The sequence below is a fragment of the Salvelinus namaycush genome, chromosome 21 (genome assembly GCF_016432855.1).
Source record: "Salvelinus namaycush isolate Seneca chromosome 21, SaNama_1.0, whole genome shotgun sequence".
Taxonomy (NCBI): domain Eukaryota; kingdom Metazoa; phylum Chordata; class Actinopteri; order Salmoniformes; family Salmonidae; genus Salvelinus; species Salvelinus namaycush.
Window position 1 is genome coordinate 7,455,665 of NC_052327.1, and position 21,881 is coordinate 7,477,545.

Sequence of the window (21,881 nt, forward strand, 5' to 3'; positions counted from 1 at the left end):
TGTAAGGTCCTTGGACTAAGGAGTAACATCAGGCTCCTTTGGTGCATTATTGGGCTAGATACATTTGCAGTCTTGCAGAAATTATTGTATTTTCGTTCCTGGATTTATTTGTATACATTTTATGAAACATGGTTTCTAATTGTCTATCTTGTGATAAGGTAATGGCTAGTGGAGTTCAAATAGTGTATTGTATTATGCCTCATAATCAACAAATGAAATGAAAGCACTGTTTGTTATGTTGGTTCTAATCATAGAATTAGTCATTTATTAGGGTCTCTGCTTCCAATGGTGTTGTTGCTGGGGAGGAACCAAATGTCGAGTCCTCCTTTTCGCTCCTATTATGGTCAAATAAAGGCGGAGACCATACGTTTAGTGACTTCTTAGATAGCCAATAATATGTCACAATGGGTTTAAACATATGACTCTGGGTGTTGCCAATATTGAATGATAGTCCCCTTCAGCAATCAAAACTTGAGCTTTCCAAACCACGTTGTGGTATATAAAACATTTTCGCGGCGTATTCGCCCTTTGTGATAATGTCGGCAGATTATGAAGAGAGGTAAAGAATCCTGCAAATTGTTCCATTATTTTATTATAACCAGATACACATGGCTAGATGAAATAACGCGGTCAGCCCCGCAATTCCTTTATAAAATGAAACATGAATGGTTTCCTTGTGCTGTCGCTTTAGTGCTAACTAACGTTAGCAACTGTAAACTGGCTAGTGGTAGCCGTGTTGGAGCCACTAGCTAGCTGGCCAGGTCTAACTGCAAGACCTTAGTACATTTTCACGTTATACCATGTTAGCTAGGTAGTTGGCTCATATTGTGCCCTGTATTATTGTAAACACTGATTTGCTGGCCAGCCCACGAACGTTAATTGAGTAATGCTCGGTGAAGGCGAACTGCTAACATTGGTTAAGATGGCTAACTAGTTCTAATTTGGCAGGCGAACACCAGACAGAGGTTGCGGGAAAATGGTGGCCTGTCTCACCAGCGAGCCTCGCCATGGTGCAGAAATTCGTTTCTGCCCAGCGGTGTCTTTGGTCACGTTTCGCTACGTTAGCTAACAGTCGTGAACTATTAACACCAACTCCAGGTAGCTAGTGTCTCGCTAGCTACAGTTCTTATCCGACATAATATGCGTACGAGCTTGCTGGGTCGCTTGTTCTTTTGGTGGAGGAACCCTTTCAGCTAACCTTGTGCGCTACGAGCACATGCTTTTCGGGTAAAGGGTTGCCAGGCCTGGTGGCGGTGCGTTATATGTATTTTTTTCTTTATTACAAAATTGAAGTATTTTCTATCGGATGGGCTATCCGGTTGAGTGACTGCTACTTCCAATTAGTATGGTTAGCTATCCCTGTTGAATGTGTCGTTTTGCATCTTAGTTAGCCAAAGTTAGTAGTTATATCATTTACGTTTACCCTCGGGCCTAGCTAGCTAGCGAACCCCCACCAATGTGTTATCCACCATGAGCACTCGGGCCTAACCAGCCAGAGAAGCACCACCAATGTATCCACCATGACCATTATTCTATTCAAAATCTCTCTGAGTGCTAGTAACTGCGTGGGCGTGTTTGAGTCGTCTGCATTGAGAAGACTTAATGAAATATATATTTTTTGAAATTGAATAGCGTCACATTTGGTTGTGTGTGTGTGCCCCAACTTCTGCAACGTTGGTCGCCAGCACCAGTATCTTATGCGAGTTTATTATACATGGGGGGGCTTCGATGCAGTCAATGGCACTTCATGTCATGCCCATTACAATCACTCTCTCTGGCATTAGACCCCTGATACATTTCTGGTTAGAAATGTTTTTGTTCATGATATCATTAGAATTTGCTAATGTGTTATGAAACAAATGTATCATCTAGTATTGACATGTGGACGTTTCCCTCCAGAGACCTCTCCAACAGAGACAATGGCCCTGAGGGCATGGAGCCAGATGGCATCATTGAGGTAAAGTTTTGTTTGTGTCAGGCAAGTTTGTCATAAGTTGGGTGAAGGACCAGTTAAATTGTTGAATATTTGAACGGCATGTAGTCCAATGGGGTGGAGGCGAAGATGCATACATCTCATGCCCACAATCAGGGTCTTGCTTGGTTTTCCATCTCCTCTGGCAGTAAAACAGTACTGGGAGTCTGTAAGGAGTACAGTATCTGAGTACTATATACACTAACCGTGGTCTGTTATTTTTCTCTCTCCACAGAGTAACTGGAATGAGATTGTGGACAGCTTCGATGAGATGGCCCTGCGTGAGACTCTCCTGAGAGGAATCTATGCCTATGGTTTTGAGAAACCATCTGCCATTCAGCAGAGGGCCATCCTCCCTTGTATCAAGGGTAAGTTCAAGTTTCCTAAAATCAACTCCCACACACAGGATGTTGTGTGTGGGCGACCTCTGCATGTATGTTCGTTTCCATCAACTTATCAAGAATGGGTATACCAATAGTGTTGATTTGTTGTGGTCTTTTTCTGTCAATATCTAGCCTAAGTTGTCGCTGACGGAAGTTGCTTCTATACTTAATTAATCCTCTTCATTCCTATGTGGAACATTAGGTTTCCTTGATCATAGTACACTGGCTTTTATTTATTCCATCGCATCCTACGTGTCAGGTTTGGAGACTTTCTCAATCATGAGTCTAAACAGTGAACCAAATGCCTATAAAACTTATCCATGGTCATATTCACTAGGAACCAACTGGGCGGGACCGGTCTGAATTTGTCCAATAAGAAACATTTGATTTTTTTTCTGTTAGTGTTTTGTTATGGTGTCCACTAATGAATACCAGCCTTCCTTCCCCACCAGGTTATGATGTCATTGCACAGGCCCAGTCCGGCACAGGGAAGACTGCCACGTTCGCCATCTCCATCCTCCAGCAGATTGATATCGAGCTGAAGGGCACCCAGGCCCTGGTCCTCGCCCCCACCCGAGAGCTGGCTCAGCAGGCAGGTTACACACACTTAAATTGCCCTAAAAACAGTCCACATTTAAATGCAACTTCTGTACCCTTTACACACTGTCGTTCCAACTCAAACGTACCATGCTGGATCTGATATTTTAATATCACGTGGGCCTTTCAGCAGTGTTCTAGCAGCCTATGGTGGATGAATAGCCAGCACAGTACAGCTTGACTCTGCTCTATAGTGTGAATCAAACCCTGTAGCCTGATGCTGTGATGTGCCACACCTGTCACTGGGCAAGGCGGTGTGTTTGAGTCTTGTATCTGTCAGGATGAGAGAGAGAGATTCTTCCCAACTGCCTGTGCAGCGAGCAACAGGTTCACGGTTCATGTTAAGGGCACAAACTCATGAGTTACAAAAGTATTGTTGCTTGTCTGATGACGACTAATGAACATGTATGCTAAAATTATCTTGAACATGGAAGTACTTAAAATGTGACTTAGATTAGGGAAGTCAAATGTTCAGGCTACTGCACTGACACTATGGAGGCTCTAGAGCGCCTGGTTAAATTGTTTGAGAGCATTTTCAAAGGGATTCTTTGGGGTTTTGGCAGTGAAGCGCTTTATCAACTTCCCCAGAGTCAGGTGAACTCATGGATTCCACTTTTATGTCTCTGCATCCAGTATGAAGAATATTAGAGGTAGTTTAGTGAGCCAATGCCAGCTAGTGTTACCATAGCGCAATGACTTGAAGTCTATCTACTAGTACTATCACGCTAGTAGGTAGCATAGACTTCCAGACATTGCGCTAGTTAGCATCTTCCTTCTAACTGCATGCAGAGACACAGAAATGGTATCCATGAGTTCATCTTACTCTGAAAAATGTTGAAGTGTCCTTTTAAACTCTCTGAATGGTTCAATTTGTGATCAATAGAGCGGGCAACAAAACATCTTAAATTGACATTTGAATTATTTTATATTGCGCTAATCTCCCTAATGTGGACAGATTTTACTGCCTTACACAAGCTTGCATTTTCACTCCATAAAATGTAGTGGAAATCCACATCCTTTTTTTGCTGAGATTGGTGGTGATAGTATAAAACTTTAGTCATCACAATGACATAAGATCAATTGGTGACATAAGATCAATTGCTTAAAACAGATCATTAACTTCGCATAATCAACTGTACAAAACCAATGGGGTGCGCAGGACTTGGAACTGAGTTCATTTTCAAACTCTCATAAGACACAAACAATTAGGGACATTCTCTCTATAAAAGTCACTGGCCACACACCAATACACGGATGTGACAGAAAAATTAGCACTTAAGCCGGGGGTACATTACACGATTTTGGCCATGATTTAGCTGTCCCAGAAGTTTTTGAGATCGGAGAAACAAAATCCCCATGTCGTTACCTCCTTGGGGGGTGCAGCTGTCACCGACGCTCGTTTAATGTGAACAGGTCAGACACAATCTGAGGGCTTCCAATCTAGTCTTTGAGCAGTCCCAGACATCCCGATATTTTCAAACATGTTTGATTTTTATCGGCACAATTTGCAATGCTCTTTTAGTGTGAGATGTGCAAGGACACGTTTTGAGAATGGTCATCAGCAATAACCAATGAGAGCTCGCCAGGGAGTTGATGTTTCGCGTCACCCAGAATGTGTACTCTCGAGCAGGTGCAATAACTACTACTAGTATGCATTTGTAGTTGTCTTTAGCCAAAGCCAATTTGTCAATGTTACAGCTCTGAAGTTCACAAGCAATGTTGTTCAATTGACAATGTTGGCTAGATATTTCAACTCTGTATGGGACGCGTGAATGTCTGACTGAAAATGTTTGAGGCTGCTTTGAGCCACAGCTCGTTGTAGCTATGTTAAATCTAATCCCATTATTGTTTTCGTGAGACGGCGTGGTGTCGAATTCTCACAACCAAGTGAAGAATCTTGTAGTGTGTGACCCCCACCTGTGCCACGTTGTTTAGTGTGCACCACTACGTTGGCTAAACACTACAGGAAAGACGGTAGTTTTCAATGTGAGAGGCTCAGCGGTGTCAGGGTTTTGAAAGTCATGTAGCGTACACCTGACTTTAAATGGCAGCCAACAGTTATCACTGTTGATATCCTCTGCCGCGTCATGATTAGTCGAAGCTACCAGAAAAAGTGATTTGTTCACTTTTCCATGATGGCAGCCTCCCGAAATAAACATCCAACGTTCTAAAACACAGATTTTAAGCCTTCTACAAGTTCCCATCTAACCAACCATTTTATAAGTTATTATTCCAGGTTTCCTTGTGACCGTTGAATGGTATTAGTTTAAATTGCTCCACACGCCAAATGTTTGCCCCAGTTCTATTGATTTCAGCGTGATATCGATGAAAGTGATAACATAAAATGTGTTGCGTTACTTACTGCATTGGCGACCCACTTAAATCAAAATGCAACACTTCAAAATGTAGCTAGCAGTCTTCTACCGATTGTTCTCTAACCAGTGACGGAAACATTATTGCCAGATTCTTCAGGTTTTTGAGCTGTTCGTTTTAACAGAATGTGTAACCTCATCTCCCCCCTCTCGCACAATTGATTTCAACATGATAATCGATTTGAGTGATTGACAGTGTTGCTTTTCTGTTTTGGTGACCCCCGTCTCAAAATGTAGCCGGCTGTGTTCTGCTGATTGTCCTCCAACCTGTGATGTGAAAATATCCCCAGTTTTTGTGGTAGTTTCCTCAGCGCATATCCCTCCCTCATCGATTAGTTATTTATTGCCACTTGTCAAAACAAGTGTTTTTGTTGTGTGTGTGCAGTTTTATAAAGTGATGGTCAGAAGAAGAGAGAAATGCAAGTAATATCACTACTGTTGCACATGTATGTGTAGATAGTACATTTTGTTTTTCACACCTTATTGAACAGTGGGGACTGAAGATGCACACGCATGACAACATATGCTCTAAACACATGTACATATGGATTTTGTGTGGTGGTAGAGTAGTGGCCTGAGGGCACACACTTAATGTGTTGTGAAATATATTTATTTTAAACATTACAATACATACCTGCCTTAATTTGCGGAAACAGTTTGATATACTCGTGTTTATTATGGAGCCCCGTAATTTTGCGGTTGTCACAAAGTGCTGTTACAGTAACACAGCCTAAACTAGGGAGCAAGCGTAAGCACAGTGGCCAAGGAATGCTTCCTTTGGCACATATTTGACTAAGTTTACATGTCCATGGCATCATAGTAGGCAGGGCAAACCCAATTTGGTGATTTTTGGTATCATCAAAATCAACCACAGCATGTTTTTGGACTCATTCAGGGGATCCATAATAAATACAAATATCACAAACTGTTTCTGCATATTGGTTATTGATTTGGACACTTTCACGCTGTGATTTGACATTGGGCTATTTTATCAATGTTTTATCAGGAAGCAGCGACAGCATCATTTTCAACGTTAGTTTTATAAATATAAATTGAACTTTCAACATGTTGTATTGTTCTTAATCAGGTGCTAACTGCTGAATGAGTCCAAACGCATGCTGTGATTGATTTGAATGATATACCAAAAATCACCAAAATGGGTTTGACCTACCTACTAAGAGACCATGGACATGTAAACAAATACGTGCCAAAGGAAGCTTTCCCTGGCCACTGTGCTTCTGCTTGCTCCCTAGTCTAGGCTGTGTTACTGTAAAAGTACTTTGTGACAACTGCTGGCTTTGAGTTTGATTGACATCCCCCTCTTCAACAGATCCAGAAGGTGATCCTGGCCCTCGGCGACTACATGGGAGCCTCGTGCCATGCCTGTATCGGCGGAACCAACGTCCGCAACGAGGTGACAAAGCTCCAGGCTGAGGCTCCCAACATAGTGGTTGGAACACCAGGCCGCGTGTTCGACATGTTGAACCGCAAGTTCCTCTGTGAGTGATGTCCGTGCGTTTCTTTTTGTTGCCAGATTTGTTCAGATAACAACTGTTAAACCTTTCTCAACATTGTTTACAGCTGTATGTTTTTGTTTACTGCAGATTATTGACAATTCCTTTTTTGTGTTCCAAGTTTTGTCTAAACCAAGTGCTCATCTTCCCCCTCAGCTGCTAAGTACATCAAGATGTTTGTCCTGGACGAGGCTGATGAGATGTTGAGCCGGGGTTTCAAGGACCAGATCTACGAGATTTTCCAGAAGCTCGGCACTAGCACACAGGTATGAAGACAGATTGTGTCTAACAGTGCCTTAGGAAGTTACGCTCTACCTGAAGCCTCTGCAATTTCTATTTACTTTTATTTATTCAATGTAGCCCAATTGAGACCAGTGTCATGTCTCATTTGCAACAAAAATATAAACTACAAGACAGCTATACATTACATCAGGTTATTAGAAGTTATAATGGTCAATTGAACACAATTGCACACTTCATTAAACAGTTTTAAACTACCCCATCGGCAGCAGGGAATCCAGGTGTGATTTGTTTTGTAAGGTATTCCATAACTGTGGCGGGTTAAAACTAAAGAGGATTTACCTAACTTTGTGGAGACAAGTGGGAACTCAAGAGTTCCAACACTGTGAATGAGTGTGGTAGCTCATATTTTTGTATTTCAACAGTGAAGTGAGTTATGTTGGAAGCTTGTGGAGAAGAGCTTTGCAAACAAGAAGGGAGTAATGAAGTGATCTACAGAACTTTAGTGAGGTCCAGCTGACCTTCTGATAAAGGATGCCGTGATGAATATTAAAACTGTCACCTGTAATAAAGCAAAGGGCGCTATGGTAGACTGCATCCATTGGTTTGAGAGTAGTTGCTGCTGCATTCTGGTAAATGGTGTCACCATAGTCAAGAACTATCAGGAAAGTTGACTGCACAATCTGCTACCTGCTGTTAATGGAGAAGCAAGATCTAAAAAAATAAAATAATAATAAATAAAAAACTTGAAATTTTAGCTTTTTAACTAGGTCATCAGTATATTTTGTTAAACGTTACATTTACATTTAAGTCATTTAGCAGACGCTCTTATCCAGAGCGACTTACATTTAACCTTTTTTTTTATTTTTAACTAGGCAAGTCAGTTAAGAACAAACTCTTATTTTCAATGACGGCCTAGGAACAGTGGGTTAACTGCCTTGTTCAGGGGCAGAACGACAGATTTGTACCTTGTCAGCTCGGGGATTTGAACTTGCAACCTTTCGGTTACTAGCCCAACGCTCTAACCACTAGGCTACCCTGCCGCTACATCTTTATCAATCCAAACAGACAGATATTTATAGGCAGGAACCCGCTCAATGAGAGCTATCCAATGAAAGACTGTAGCTCGTCTGAGAAAGTTCTGTGAATTAGAGAACATGTATTTAGTTTTGCCTGCTTTAAGTACAAGTTTTAAATCAAGGGCGTTCTGTAATGCAACAAAATCAGATTGCAGCTCTAACATAGCTTGGTTAACAGTCGGTGCAATAGCATACAAAAATGTATTGCATACAATATTATTTATATAAACAGTAAAGAGAACAGGTCTCAATACCAACCCCTGCAGTACACCTTTCGTAATATCGAGGAAACTAGACTTGACATCATCAGAAAGCATACATTGAATCCTGTCGGTCAGATGGCTCTTCAACCATTTGCAAGACTCCTTGTCCATGCCCGTTTCAGACAGTTTTAAATGACTAGCATGTCTAAAACAAGAATAGTGGCTGAAACCGTATGAGGCCTCTGGTATGTCTTGTGGGGTATGTATGGGTGTCAGCTGGGTCCTAGTAGTTTAACTTCTTCTGGCTGCAAGCCCGAGGCCGGCCACAATATGACAACAGCCACTTCAAGTGCAGGGCGCAAAATTCAAAATATATTTTTTAGAAATATTTAACTTTCACACATTAACAAGTCCAATACAGCAAATGAAAGGTACACATCTTGTGAATCCAGCCAACATGTCCGATTTTTAAAATGTTTTACAGCGAAAACAGCACGTATATTTATGTTAGCTCACCACCAAATACAAAAAAGGACAGACATTTTTCACAGCACAGGTAGCATGCACAAAGCCAACCTTACTAACCAAGAACCAACCAAACTAACCAACAAACAACTTCATCAGATGACAGTCTTATAACATGTTATTCAATAAATCTATGTTTTGTTCGAAAAATGTGCATATTTCAGGTATAAATCATAGTTTACATTGCAGCTACAATCAGAAATTGCACCGAAAGCAGCCAGAATAATTAGACACCAACGTCAAATACCTAAATACTCATCATAAAACATTTCTGAAAAATACATAGTGTACAGCAAATGAAAGACAGGCATCTTGTGATTCCAGCCAATATTTCCGATTTTTTTAAGTGTTTTACAGCGAAAACACAATATAGCGTTATATTAGCTTACCACAATAGCCAGAAACACAAGCCATTTCCCAGTAGCAAAAGTTAGCGATCGTAACAAACCAGCAAAGGATATATAATTTTTGACTAACCTTGATAAGCTTCATCAGATGAGTCCTATAACATCAGGTTATACATACACTTATGTTTTGTTTGAAAATGTGCATATTTAGAGCTGAAATCAGTGGTTATACATTGTGCTAACGCAGCAGCTTTTTCCCACAACGTCCGGATATTTTTCTGACACACATATTCTGACCAAATAGCTATTCATAAACATAACTAAAAAATACATGTTGTATAGGAAATGATAGATACACTAGTTCTTAATGCAATCGCCGTGTTAGAATTCTAAAAATAACTTCATTACGACATCCAGCTTAGGTATAGCGCGAGAGTACCCAAAAGCTGGGCGCAAACGACTAGTTCACATGTACGACAGATATATGAAATAACATCATAAAATGGGTCCTAATTTTGCTGATCTTTCATCAGAATGTTGTACAAGGGGTCCTTTGTCGGGAACAATCGTTGTTTGGATTTAGAACGGCCTTTTTCCCTCTCGATTTAGCAAGCACACTTGCCAAGTGGCGCGAATCTCTCCATGTCAACAAACGGAAGAGAACGGAACACGGCAAAACTCCCGAAAAAATTTAAATAATCTGATTAAACTATATTGAAAAAACATCCTTTACGATGATATTGTCACATGTATCAAATAAAATCAAAGCCGGAGATATTAGTCGTCCATAACGGCAGCTTATCAGAAGGCAAATCCAGGTCCCTGCTCGCGCTCTCAAGAAAACAGGAAACTGGTGACGCGTCATGCCAAGAGCTATAATTCGAGGCCAGATCAAGTTACACACTCCATTTCTTCTCTCACTCCTTGTCGACATCTAGTGGAAGACGTATGAAGTGCATCTAAACTAATAAATATCAAGGACTTTAATAGGCAGCCCCTAGAAGAGAGCATCGATTTCAGATTTTCCACTTCCTGTCAGGAAGTTTGCTGCAAAAGGAGTTCTGTTTTACTCACAGATATAATTCAAACGGTTTTAGAAACTAGAGAGTGTTTTCTATCCAATAGTAATAATAATATGCATATTGTACGAGCAAGAATTGAGTACGAGGCAGTTTAATTTGGGAACGAAATTATTACAAAGTGCAAACAGCACCCCCTATTGAGAAAAGGTTAATCACTAACCTTTGATGATCTTCATCAGATGACACTCATAGGACTTCATGTTACACAATACATGTATGTTTTGTTCGATAAAGTTCATATTTATATCCCCCAAAAATTTGTTTACATTGGTGTGTTATGTTCAGTAATGTTTTGCCTCCAAAACATCTGGTGATTTTGCAGAGAGCCACATCAATTTACAGAAATACTCATAATAAACATAGATAAAAGATACAAGTGTTTCACATGGAACTTTAGATAAACTTCTCCTTAATGCAACCGCTGTGTCAGATTTAAAAAAAAAAAAACTTTACGGAAAGTAAAACGAGCCATACAGGTACCCGCCATGTTGTGGAGTCAACAGAAGTCAGAAATAGCATTATAAATATTCACTTACCTTTGATCTTCATCAGAATGCACTCCCAGGAATCCCAGTTCCTCAATAAATGTTTCTATTTTGTTCGATAAAGTCCATAATTTATGTCCAAACACCTCCTTTTTGTTCACGTGTTTAGTTCAAAAATCCAAATTCATGATGCGCAGGCCAGACGAAAAGTAAAAAAGTTCCATTAACGTTCGTAGAAACATGTCAAACGATGTATAGAATCAATCTTTAAGATGTTTTTAACATAAATCTTCAATAATGTTTCAACCGGAGAATTCCTTTGTCTTTAGAAATGCAATGGAACGCAGCTACCTCTCACGGGGGCGCGCCTGAGTGAGCTCGTGGCACTCTGCCAGACCCCTGACTCAATCAGCTCTCATCCTTCACAGTAGAAGCATCAAACAAGGTTCTAAAGACTGTTGACATCTAGTGGAAGCCTTAGGAAGTGCAATATGACCCCATAGACACTGTATATTGGATAGGCAAACCTCAGATTTCCCACTTCCTGGTTGGATTTTTTTCTCAGGTTTTTGCCTGCCATATGAGTTCTGTTATACTCACAGACATCATTCAAAAGGATATCAACAGCTGTTTCTGACAATTTGGAACCGTGTAAACGACACTAAATCCATTCTAATACCATATTGGCTGTTCTATTTTACAGTGACGTGCTACCCCGGCCAAACCCTCACGACAGTGAGCAAATTGTGCGCCGCTCTGAGACTCCAGATCACGGCCAATTGTAGTACAGCCTGGGATCGAACCAGGGTCTATAGTGACACCTCTAGCCTTGAGATGCAGTGCCTTAGACCACTGTGCCACTCGGGAGCCCTCTGGAGATCGTGTGGTTGCGTGAGGCTAGATGCTCACAAAATCAGGCTATTACACAAACAGGCAACAGAATAAGGATCTGTCTTATTTCTGTAGATATATATATGGATGATTTATAAAGCCAGGCACATTTTAGAAGTTAGGCTATTGATTATTGACCTAATTAAATTGGTTTCCTCTCTCCTCACTTTTCTTGGACAATTAAGGCAAGCTATTTTCTCGTCTCCTAACTCTGCTGCTGCCTCCACTGCATCGTTCTCCACACCAATATGCTGATTAACTTTTGCTGTTATGCACATAGCAACATAGTCTAGGAAAAGGCGCAAATTCAACAGTTCACTGGTGTTTCAGAACCACGGACAGCGACCGCTGTCCAACGCGGGAGAAAGCGCCTTTTATAAAATAGTATTTTTATTGGTGTTGCACCATTGTTCTTATGTAATATAACCATATACTATTTCAGTAGCACGTGTCTTAATGGACTGTGCCATCCACAAGGCCTCCACAATGGATCAGTCCACTCAGACAGGCGACTAAAGACATCTCGGTCGACCAACAGCCTATTGACTGACCAGTCGTCTAAATGGGGTCAGCCCTACAGCAAATGTTAGTGCATCAATTAATTTCTCTAATCCAGGGATGGGCAACTTTGATGGGGTGGGGGCCACAATCTGAACTCATGAGGCAGCAATGGCATGCAGGTCTGTAGACCTACAGGGTGCAGAGAAAATATTAGCTTTTTTTATATGGTATCTGAGTGACTATCAAAATCGACGGGGGGCCACCGGTTGGTAATTCAACAATGTTTACTACAATTTTAGATAACTGCCCATTAGACTAATTTGCAAATAAAATAAAAACTACATTTCACATTGTGTATTCTACTCTTCTAACGCTCAACAGTAAGTTCAGACCCTGACTGAGTAAAAAAATAAAGAGATTGATCCGGGGCCGCCAGATCCCTGTTCTAATGAAACGGAGTAGTTTCAAAATACAAACGTATTGGATCCCATGCATCTACACTGAATACAAATATAAATGCAACATTCAACAATTTTGCTGAATTACTGTTCATGTAAGGAAATCAGACCATTTAAATTAATTCATTAGGCTCTAATCTCTGGATTTCACATGACTAGGCAGGGGTGCTGCAGGCCCACCCAATGGGGAGCGGGGCCCAGCCAATCAGAACAAGTTTTTTTTTTTTTTCACCAAAGAGCTTTATTACAGAGAGACATACTCCTCAGACGATCCCACCGGTGTAGAAGCAGGATGTGTAAGTCCTGGGCTGGCGTGATTACACGTGGTCTGCGGTTGTGAGGCTGGTTGGACGTACTGCCAAATTCTCTAAAACGATGAAGGCGGTTTATTGTAAAGAAATTAACATTTAAATTCTCTGGCAACCGCTTTGGTGGACATTCCTGCAGTTGGCATGCCAATTGCAGGCTCCCTCAACTTGAGACATCTGTGTCATTGTCTTGTGTGACAAAACTGCACATTTTAGAGTGGCGTTTTATTGTCCCCAGCACAAGGTGCGCCTGTGTAATGATCATACTGTTTTTAAAATTTGTGCACAAAATTTGAGAGAAATGATTTTTGTGCGTATGAAGCATTTCTGGGATATTTTATTTCACCTTAAAACATGGGACTAACACTTTACCTGTTGCGTTTTATTTTTTTGTTCAGTATAGATGCGTATCGAATCGTCTTGAAAGGGAAAGATGCACATCCCTACAGACTACCCCTTGCTAATCAGGAAACTCTTGGGTATGTTGTGAATTGTCATTGCAATTGCTTTGTAGTGTAGCTAGTCACTGAAATATTCTGAATTCACTAGTGCTCTCATCGTATCCTGATGTGTACAGCAGATGGGAGTTGTTTTCATAACATTGCTAACTTAGCTAGCTAACACATTTCGAGAAGAAGTTGTATTACGTGCATAGCTAGCGCTAGCAAGTTTTGGTGTTTAATGAGACTGAGTCTAGACAGCTGAGCTAGCAAATATTGTAACAGAAGTTTTTAATTTTGGATTAGAAAAAGGGAAAGGAGGATACCTAGTCAGTTGTACAACTGAATGTATTCAACTGAAATGTCTTCCGCATTCAACCCTCTCTGAATCAGAGAGGTGCCGGGGGGCTGCCTTAATGGACATCCACGTCATCGGTGCCCGGGGAACAATGGGTTAACTGCCTTGCTCGGGGGCAGAACGACAGATTTTTACCAGCTCGGGGATTTAATCCCTGGCCCAGCGCTCCTACCTGCCCAACATGCTCTGCATTTCAGGAATCACAGTAGCAAGTACTTCTGCTGCAGTGTTCAATTATTTAGCCATTTAAACAATACCTTTTTTGAAGAACTATTTTTGCCGCTGGCTTTCATGCGACTTAAACGTGATCTTGTTCCAAGTGTCAGACTCAACGGCAGTTGCTATCCATTGGAGCGTTGCGATTGGTTCCCCACATTCTGGGGCGGGGCATAGCAAAGGGTCAATTAAGCATAATCTATGGGCATATAGAATCAAAAATCAATCAATCAAATTTATTTTATATAGCCCTTCGTACATCAGCTAATATCTCGAAGTGCTGTACAGAAACCCAGCCTAAAACCCCAAACAGCAAGCAATGCAGGTGTAGAAGCACGGTGGCTAGGAAAAACTCCCTAGAAAGGCCAAAACCTAGGAAGAAACCTAGAGGAACCAGGCTATGAGGGGTGGCCAGTCCTCTTCTGGCTGTAGAATAGTAGAATGTAAGTAGAATGTACTGTGCTTTTCTCAATCTTAGCTAGTACTTGTCCCAACCCTACTCCCTGGTAGTGCTCCTAGAGAAAGAAAGAGTTAGCAAGAGGGAGATGAACAGCTGAGCACACCATAGTAATCTTCAATGACCCATGTATTCCTTTGTCAAGTGATTGCTCTATAGAGCTAATACCTTTCAACCCTGTTTCCCAGGTGGTGCTCCTGTCTGCCACTATGCCTCAGGATGTGCTGGAGGTCACCAAGAAGTTCATGCGTGAGCCCATCCGTATCTTGGTGAAGAAGGAAGAGCTCACCCTGGAGGGTATTCGCCAGTTCTACATCAACGTGGAGAAAGAGGTATTGCTGTAATGGAGGCATGTTATAGTGTGTGTGTGTGTGTGTACACACACGTATAATGAATGTATTGTTCTTTTTATATGCTCGTTATTACAATCTTGTGAGGGCCTTTGCTCTACTATCAGGAATAAGTCAAGTCATGAAGTAGCCCCATTTGGTCAATACAACACAGTAACTGTCCTGTTAACATGGAATGATAATCAATGAGACATTTAAAAATGGCCTTTCTTAAAATTGTAGTATTTGATTATCAAGATGGTTGATTTTGTATGAAAAGAGCTTGCTACAGTGACTCTAATGGTGAGTTTAGCTATATCCTCTTGAGCACTTTGGAAATGTTGTTGGGGTCCCAAGTTCCCTCTGCGTCTCCAGATCTGTATATAATGAAGAGATGCTCATGTCTCCGCCCTAACAATGGGAGTCGTCCCGAAGGCGGGCAACAAGAAACACATTGGCCTTATTTTGGACAGATGTAGACTAGAGTGAAACCTCTCATTTGGCCTCTTTATGGCGTCTCCCAAGCTGTTGGAGGAACAATGTTCTTTGGCAGAGGAAGTCGACTGCTCTCCACTATGGCTGGCCTCTTTGTCCCTCTCCACAACTTTAACTTAAAAGCAACCTCATGCTCTTCATAATTTGGACGTTTGCTAATACTGTAATATCAATTTTTTGTGTAGTGTACCCCTTTCACACTACTGCGCTGAGACTATTTACTGCATTAGCCAGGTTACTAGCTTGGAACTGTGCTGGATAAGGAAAATGTGAAAACAGTCATATCAAAACAAAATATTCTAGCATGGATGGTGTAATTTGGGTTGGCACGATAGCTTGAAATAGGTGTTCTTGACCCGGTCTTAGGCTTGCAGTTTTCCCATGTCTTCAGACTCAATTCAACCCCCTTTGTTAGGAGTGGAAGCTGGACACCTTGTGTGATCTGTATGAGACCCTGACTATCACCCAAGCTGTGATCTTCATCAACACCCGCCGAAAGGTGGACTGGCTGACTGAGAAGATGCACGCCAGGGACTTCACAGTCTCTGCCCTGGTAAGAGCTCCTGCACTTCCAGCTCGCTGTCCATGTCCCACAGTGTTGTCTTACCGATAGATGCTAATTGGTTATCCGCTGAAAATACAGTTGACCAGTCATGCTTATCGGTCTATATGTTAATTTGCATAATTTTGTGGAATTCAGTTGTCGCTTGTATTTCTGTTCGTCGGCATGCATTTTATTTATCACACACGCACAGCATATAGAGCCTAGTTTGAGAAGCGGAATAGCCTACCTACCATCTGTCAAGACGGCGGGAGAGTAGGTCCTCAAAAAGCCTGTAGGCTACTGGAGGGAAACCTGCTTTTGTAAGCCCAGTCATTGCGGAACAAATAACAATTCTAAACACAATCGTGTGTTCACTTTAGTGGCCACAATTTAAAAAGGAGCTACTTTTATTTCTCAACTTGTAAAGCGCGCCTTCCATTCGGCTGCGTAGACTAGCCTGCCTACTGTTGACCTTCAGTGTCCCCCCCCCCCCCCCCACCACTTTGGGAGCTTGAGGCAGTATAATTGTTTAAAACCTGAATGTTTTACTTCAAATAATGATATCTTATTTTGCTTTTAAAGTAGCCTTGCAAAAATCCATCCATAGAAACGTGGAGGCAAGGATTTTATCATGCTCTGCTGGCACATTGTAGAACAGATGTCAACAGGCAGAAAGTGTACAATGTAATAATGTGCAGTGTAGCCCAAAGATAGTGTTTTTGTTGTGTTGAACTTGACAGTAACACTTGAGTGAGGGGGGATTATTTAATGTTTTACTCAGTGAATGTTATTTCTGCGCAGGTAGCCTTGTGCACTTGATCGATGTCTACTATAGTGGCCACTAACTAAGTTTGTTTCATTCTGTTTCTACTTTAAGAGTATTTTTTCCCAAGTGCAATATTTAGATGTGTGTGTGTGTGGTCAGAAGCGTTCTATTATGAAGGCTTTCTAGGCTAACTGCATTATTAGTGTAGTGTTTTTTTCCTCAAGACTTTAGTGTCATTTGCAGTAAAGTCTAGGCAACAAATAACATTGGAAACATATACATTTTTTAGCTGTGAGTTAGGTTCACATTGACCACTTATTTTACACAGACTGATCATGTAGATAATATTCTTTGTTTAATTAGGTAAAACCTGCATTTCAAGAAGGGATCCAGCCTAAATCACTAGAAATTAGGATTTTAAAGCTGATATTTTCGTATTTATTTTTTTATCCCCCCCAGCAGGGATATTTTTTGCATGTTTCAGTGTTAGTGTCACCTTTTTGGGCCCTCACCAGTTTGCATCCCTGGTTCTATTGGTTTTCATATCAACATGATTTAATTGTCCAGAAGCCAAAGGCACAATCCTAGTCATACTAGAAACCCATCATAGTAGTTGCTACTGGATTACCTTTTAAGTTAACAGATTTTCATCTCGGTCACATATGGAGCTGCTCGCATTTAGGTGTGCCGTTTAGAACCGTTTTCAACTAATTGCATTTGGGCAAATGTTTGAAAATGACGTTTTAGTAGCTGCTTCATTACAGGAGTTGCATGTTCAATAATAGGCTATAGCCTTTTGACTGGAAGACGATAGGCTTGCTATTGTTGCATGTTTCCATTAAGCGCTTAATAGAAAATATTGGGTCCTTGTAGGTATGCATGCATAGTATCAGAGGAAGAGAAAAAAAGCGATGTTTCACTCTCGCCAAAATCTGTCCAATGCATTTCTATGGGCTTATTTTGTGCCTATGCTTGTCGCCTGCCTTTCCGCCTTGGGACGACTCCCATTTTGGGGGGGAAGAAACATAAGCATCTCGTCATTATATACAGATCTCTGATAGTGTTTTCTGTTGGCCATGTCATTTTACTGTTTCGAAAAAATGTAACTGTTTGTTGACCGGTTAATGAGGGTCATTTAGTTTCAGGCAAAATTGACAAAAATTTGCCTCCTTTATATACTTAACAAAAATATAAACGCAACAATTTCAAAGATTTTACTGAGTTATAATTCATATGAGAATCAGTCAATTGAAATATATTCAATTTGGCCCTAATATATGGATTACGCATCTGTTGGTTACAGATACCTTTAAAAAAAAATGTGCCTCAGGATCTCATGGTATTTTTGTGCGTTCAAATTGCCAATCGATAAAATGCAATTTGTTGTCTGTAGCTTATGCCTGCCCATACGATAACCCCACCACCATGGGGCACTCTGTTCACAATATTGACATCAGCAAACCGCTCTCCCATACAATGCCATCCACAAGGTCTGCGGTTGTGAGGCCTGTTGGACGTATGGCCAAATTCTCTCAAACTACGTTATGGTAAAGAAATGAACATTAATTTCCCTGCCAACAGCTCTGGTCGACATCCCGGCAGTCAGCATGCCAGTTGCACGCTCCCTCAACTTGCGACATCGGTGGCATTGTGTTTTGTGACAACTGCACATTTTCTAGTTAATGAGAAGGTTTTTGGGAAAGCATTTTTCCGTCAACCAGAAGTCTTATCCTTAGCATCGCTAAAAGTTAGAGTCGTAGACATGCATGCGCTGCACACATACAGATGACACTGCAAAGATGGCCTGTAGAGTTTTGTCATACTGTCCAGTCTGTGCCCAAACAATTCGAGCTTCTACTTTTAAAAATCCACCTTTCCAGAAACAAGTCTCTCACCGTTGCTGCTTGTTATAGACCCCCCCCCCCCCCCCCCCCCCCCCCCCCCCCCCCTCTGCCCCCAGGTGTGCCCTGGACAACATATGTGAATTGATCGCCCCCCCCCCATCTATCTTCAGAGTTCGTACTGTTAGGTGACCTAAACTGGGACATGCTTAACACTCCTGCAATCTAAGATAGATGCCCTCAATCTCACACAAATCATCAAGGAACCTACCAGGTACAACCCTAAATCCGTAACCATGGGCACCCTCTTAGATATCATCCTGACCATCTTCCCCTCTAAATACACCTCTGCTGTTTTCAACCAGGATCTCAGCGATCACTGCCTCATTGCCTGCGTGCGTTATGGGTCTGCGGTCAAACGACCACCCCTCATCACTGTCAAACGCTCCCTAAAACACTTCAGTGAGCAGGCCTTTCTAATCGACCTGGCCCAGGTGTCCTGGAAGGATATTGACCTCATTCTGTCAGTAGAGGATGCCTTTGTTATTCTTTAAAAGTGCTTTCCTCACCATCTTAAATAAGCATGCCCCATTCAAAAATAAATAAATTAGAACTAAGAGCAGATATAGCCCTTGGTTCACCCCGGACCTGACTGCCCTTGACCTGCAAAAAAACATTCTGTGGCGTTCTGCATTAGCATCGAATAGCCCCCGCGATATGCAACTTTTCAGGAATATCTGGAATATACTCGGTCAGGAAAGCTATGGCTTGCTTTTTTTTCCTTTTTCCTAATTGGTTTATTGATAAATTTAAGTTCATAACTGTGCTCTCAAACAATAGCATGGTATTCTTTCACTGTAATAGCTACCGTAAATTGGACAGTGCAGTTAGGTTAACAAGAATGTAAGCTTTCTGGCCATATCAGATATGTCTATGTCCTGGGAAATGTTCTTGTTACTTACAACCTCATGCTAATCACATTAGCACACGTTAGCTCAACTGTCCCGTGGGGGGTTTCACCGATCCTGTAGAGGTCATACGTTGTATTGAGGTGTCAGCATTCATTTACATTATCTGCAGAATCCTCTCAAGTTCCCCCATTGCTTCTTAGTGCCTCTATTTGTGTGGAAAACATCCTGTCCATCTGGTTAGATCAGCATTTCTTGGTTTTTGATTTCCATAATGTGAAATGAAGTGCTTGTGGTGTTCACAGATCCAGGCTTGACTTGTTTGACGATACGTGGGTCTGCATAAGAGTACTAAATGTAAAATGTGTGACACCTTCCTTCCTCCCAGCACGGTGACATGGACCAGAAGGAGAGGGACCTGATCATGAGGGAGTTCCGCTCTGGCTCCAGCCGTGTCCTCATCACCACAGATCTGCTGGTGAGTTGAGTTCAGGAGACGCAGGAGCACCCTACTACCTGGGCAGAGCCTTATTATGTTAATCAACTTGGCAAACCCTTTTATTCAAAGTGACTTCCTTTACAGTGAAATGAAATGTGTAAGTGACCTCTGATCTATTGAATTGGCCTATTCTCAGTAATAACAAAGTTTTAGTCAAGTGGCACATTTTTTGTATGTTATCTCTGGAATCGAACCCATAACCTTTGGCGTTGCTAGCGCTACACGTTTCCCAACTGATTCACATGGAACCAAGCTAGCCTGCACCAGGGTTCAGGGTAATAAAGCAATGGCAGCTAGAGGTCGGGCATTGCAAGGGGTGCTGATCATGTTGCTGCTTTCAGGCCCGAGGAATTGATGTCCAGCAGGTGTCTCTGGTTATCAACTATGACCTGCCAACCAATCGTGAGAACTACATTCACAGGTAGGCGGGACCCTGAGATATTAAAAACAAAGCTCCATAGGAATAACTTATGTCATCAACATGGTTCATATTGGGGTGTGAATTTTCCAGAAGTTCCTGCTTTTCTGACATCCTCCATTTCATACATCTTTGCAATTTAACTAGCTAACCACAAACCAGTATCCTACTTTTTCTGACTTGTTCAATAATGTCCTGGTCTCATTCCTCCTGGTTTGTTCATTCATATCGTATTTATTTCTCTACCGTTTTGTTTCTAAATTCCGATCGGCAGGGTTCGTATTAATCTGGTCTTTTAATTGTTGTGTGCCAGGATCGGGCGAGGAGGCCGTTTCGGCAGGAAGGGTGTCGCCATCAACATGGTGACTGAAGAGGACAAGCGCACACTCCGGGACATTGAGACGTTCTACAACACCACAGTAGAAGAGATGCCAATGAATGTGGCTGACCTGATCTAGACTTCCCCTGGCACCCTGCCTGCTGGTGGTACCTTAACACACTCTACGGACCATCATCATCCCACAACCCCCCCCCCCCCCCTCAATTCCTCATTCTCTAACATCTCCCGTTTCCTACCTATCACCCACCTAACCAAGCCTCCCATGTATCCCAATTTTGCGCTCTTAAATGGGGTAGGGGAACTCCTGTTTTCCTCCTCTTCCATGCCCTCTGCGGTCCCTCAGCTCAGCCCCACTCATTTGGTTTTCTATGGATCGCCTTGCTTAATAAAAATCTAGAATTGTATTTTACTTGGCCAACAGATGAGATTTGCTATGTTTTGTATTAGCAGCAGACTTGATTTCCTTGTGGTCTACTTGGACCCTTGTGACTCCGTTTCAATAGGAAATGGTGACTTCTTGAGGGGAAGGGGATTGCATCATTCAGTTCCATTCTTTATTTGCATCGAAGTTCTATTGTGTCACTATCCATTGCTGATATGCAGTAGTTTTTCTGCAGGAGTGTTTTTAAACAGAAACAAGGGATGACGTTGTTAATCTGTTTATTTTTTGGTTTGTTCCATGTGCCCCCTTGGAAGTACAGCAATTATTTGAATACTCTGAGTGGTGTTCCAAACATGTTGGTAGATATTTCTAGTGTGTGTAGTCGACATTTCACACGGGTCGGCATTGACCCCTTGTTCTAAACGTTCATTGACATTTTTGGGGGAGAGCATGACGGTGTACAGAGGGGGGGTATTGGGAGTTTTTTTTGGGTGCAAAGATATTTGGACTCGACAAACACTCCAGGCAAATCAAAATCCAGTACAAACTATTTATTTTCCACCCCTTTTTTATTCATTAGTTTGGTTTAATTTTACAAATTGGGGGAGGGGGGTGACTTCAATAAAGTTACCAAATAAAATCCTGTGTTTTGCCAGTTATTTCTCTCCTATTGTACTCAGTGTTTCTCATCAGTGCTGAGTTGGTATGTGGGTCTGTCTGTTCCAGAATGCAAGATCATTGAGTTGGTCAGATGACCCTGAGATGAATTCATATTTTTGAGCAATACAGATGTGTAAAATGTGCATGGTATGGGTTACTTGACAACCAAAACCCATATTCAAGTTCAGCTTTATAAATGAACCAGATCGATATAATGATCCTGTTTTCTGGAACAGTCCAGTGGTCCTGCAGGGGGTTTTAATGCATTCAT

The 21,881-nt window shown here is 41.6% G+C and overlaps 1 protein-coding gene across 2 annotated transcripts; it reads left to right on the forward strand.

The window, feature by feature from the left end:
- The first annotated feature begins 486 nt into the window (after window positions 1–486).
- On the forward strand, window positions 487–21,584 carry LOC120066037 (eukaryotic initiation factor 4A-I-like). Of its 2 annotated transcripts, XM_039017101.1 has the most exons (11): window positions 487–559; window positions 1,900–1,957; window positions 2,208–2,340; window positions 2,808–2,947; window positions 6,655–6,823; window positions 6,995–7,104; window positions 14,617–14,760; window positions 15,668–15,805; window positions 19,700–19,789; window positions 20,152–20,231; window positions 20,542–21,584. In XM_039017101.1, the coding sequence occupies exons 1-11, from the start codon at window positions 537–539 to the stop codon at window positions 20,684–20,686; spliced, it is 1,230 nt and encodes a 409-aa protein (XP_038873029.1). In that variant the 5' UTR covers window positions 487–536; the 3' UTR covers window positions 20,687–21,584. The 2 variants fall into 2 exon arrangements, with proteins under 2 accessions (XP_038873029.1, XP_038873030.1); XM_039017102.1 differs by lacking the exon at window positions 15,668–15,805.
- The last annotated feature ends 297 nt before the right edge of the window (window positions 21,585–21,881 follow it).

Bases quoted from the DNA above. Each gene is read 5' to 3' on its own strand.
- LOC120066037 (XM_039017101.1), top strand. From the start codon at position 537: ATGTCGGCAGATTATGAAGAGAG. The intron at 560-1,899 runs GTAAAGAATCCT...GTTTCCCTCCAG, and splicing joins TCGGCAGATTATGAAGAGAG to AGACCTCTCCAACAGAGACA. The intron at 2,341-2,807 runs GTAAGTTCAAGT...CTTCCCCACCAG, and splicing joins CATCCTCCCTTGTATCAAGG to GTTATGATGTCATTGCACAG.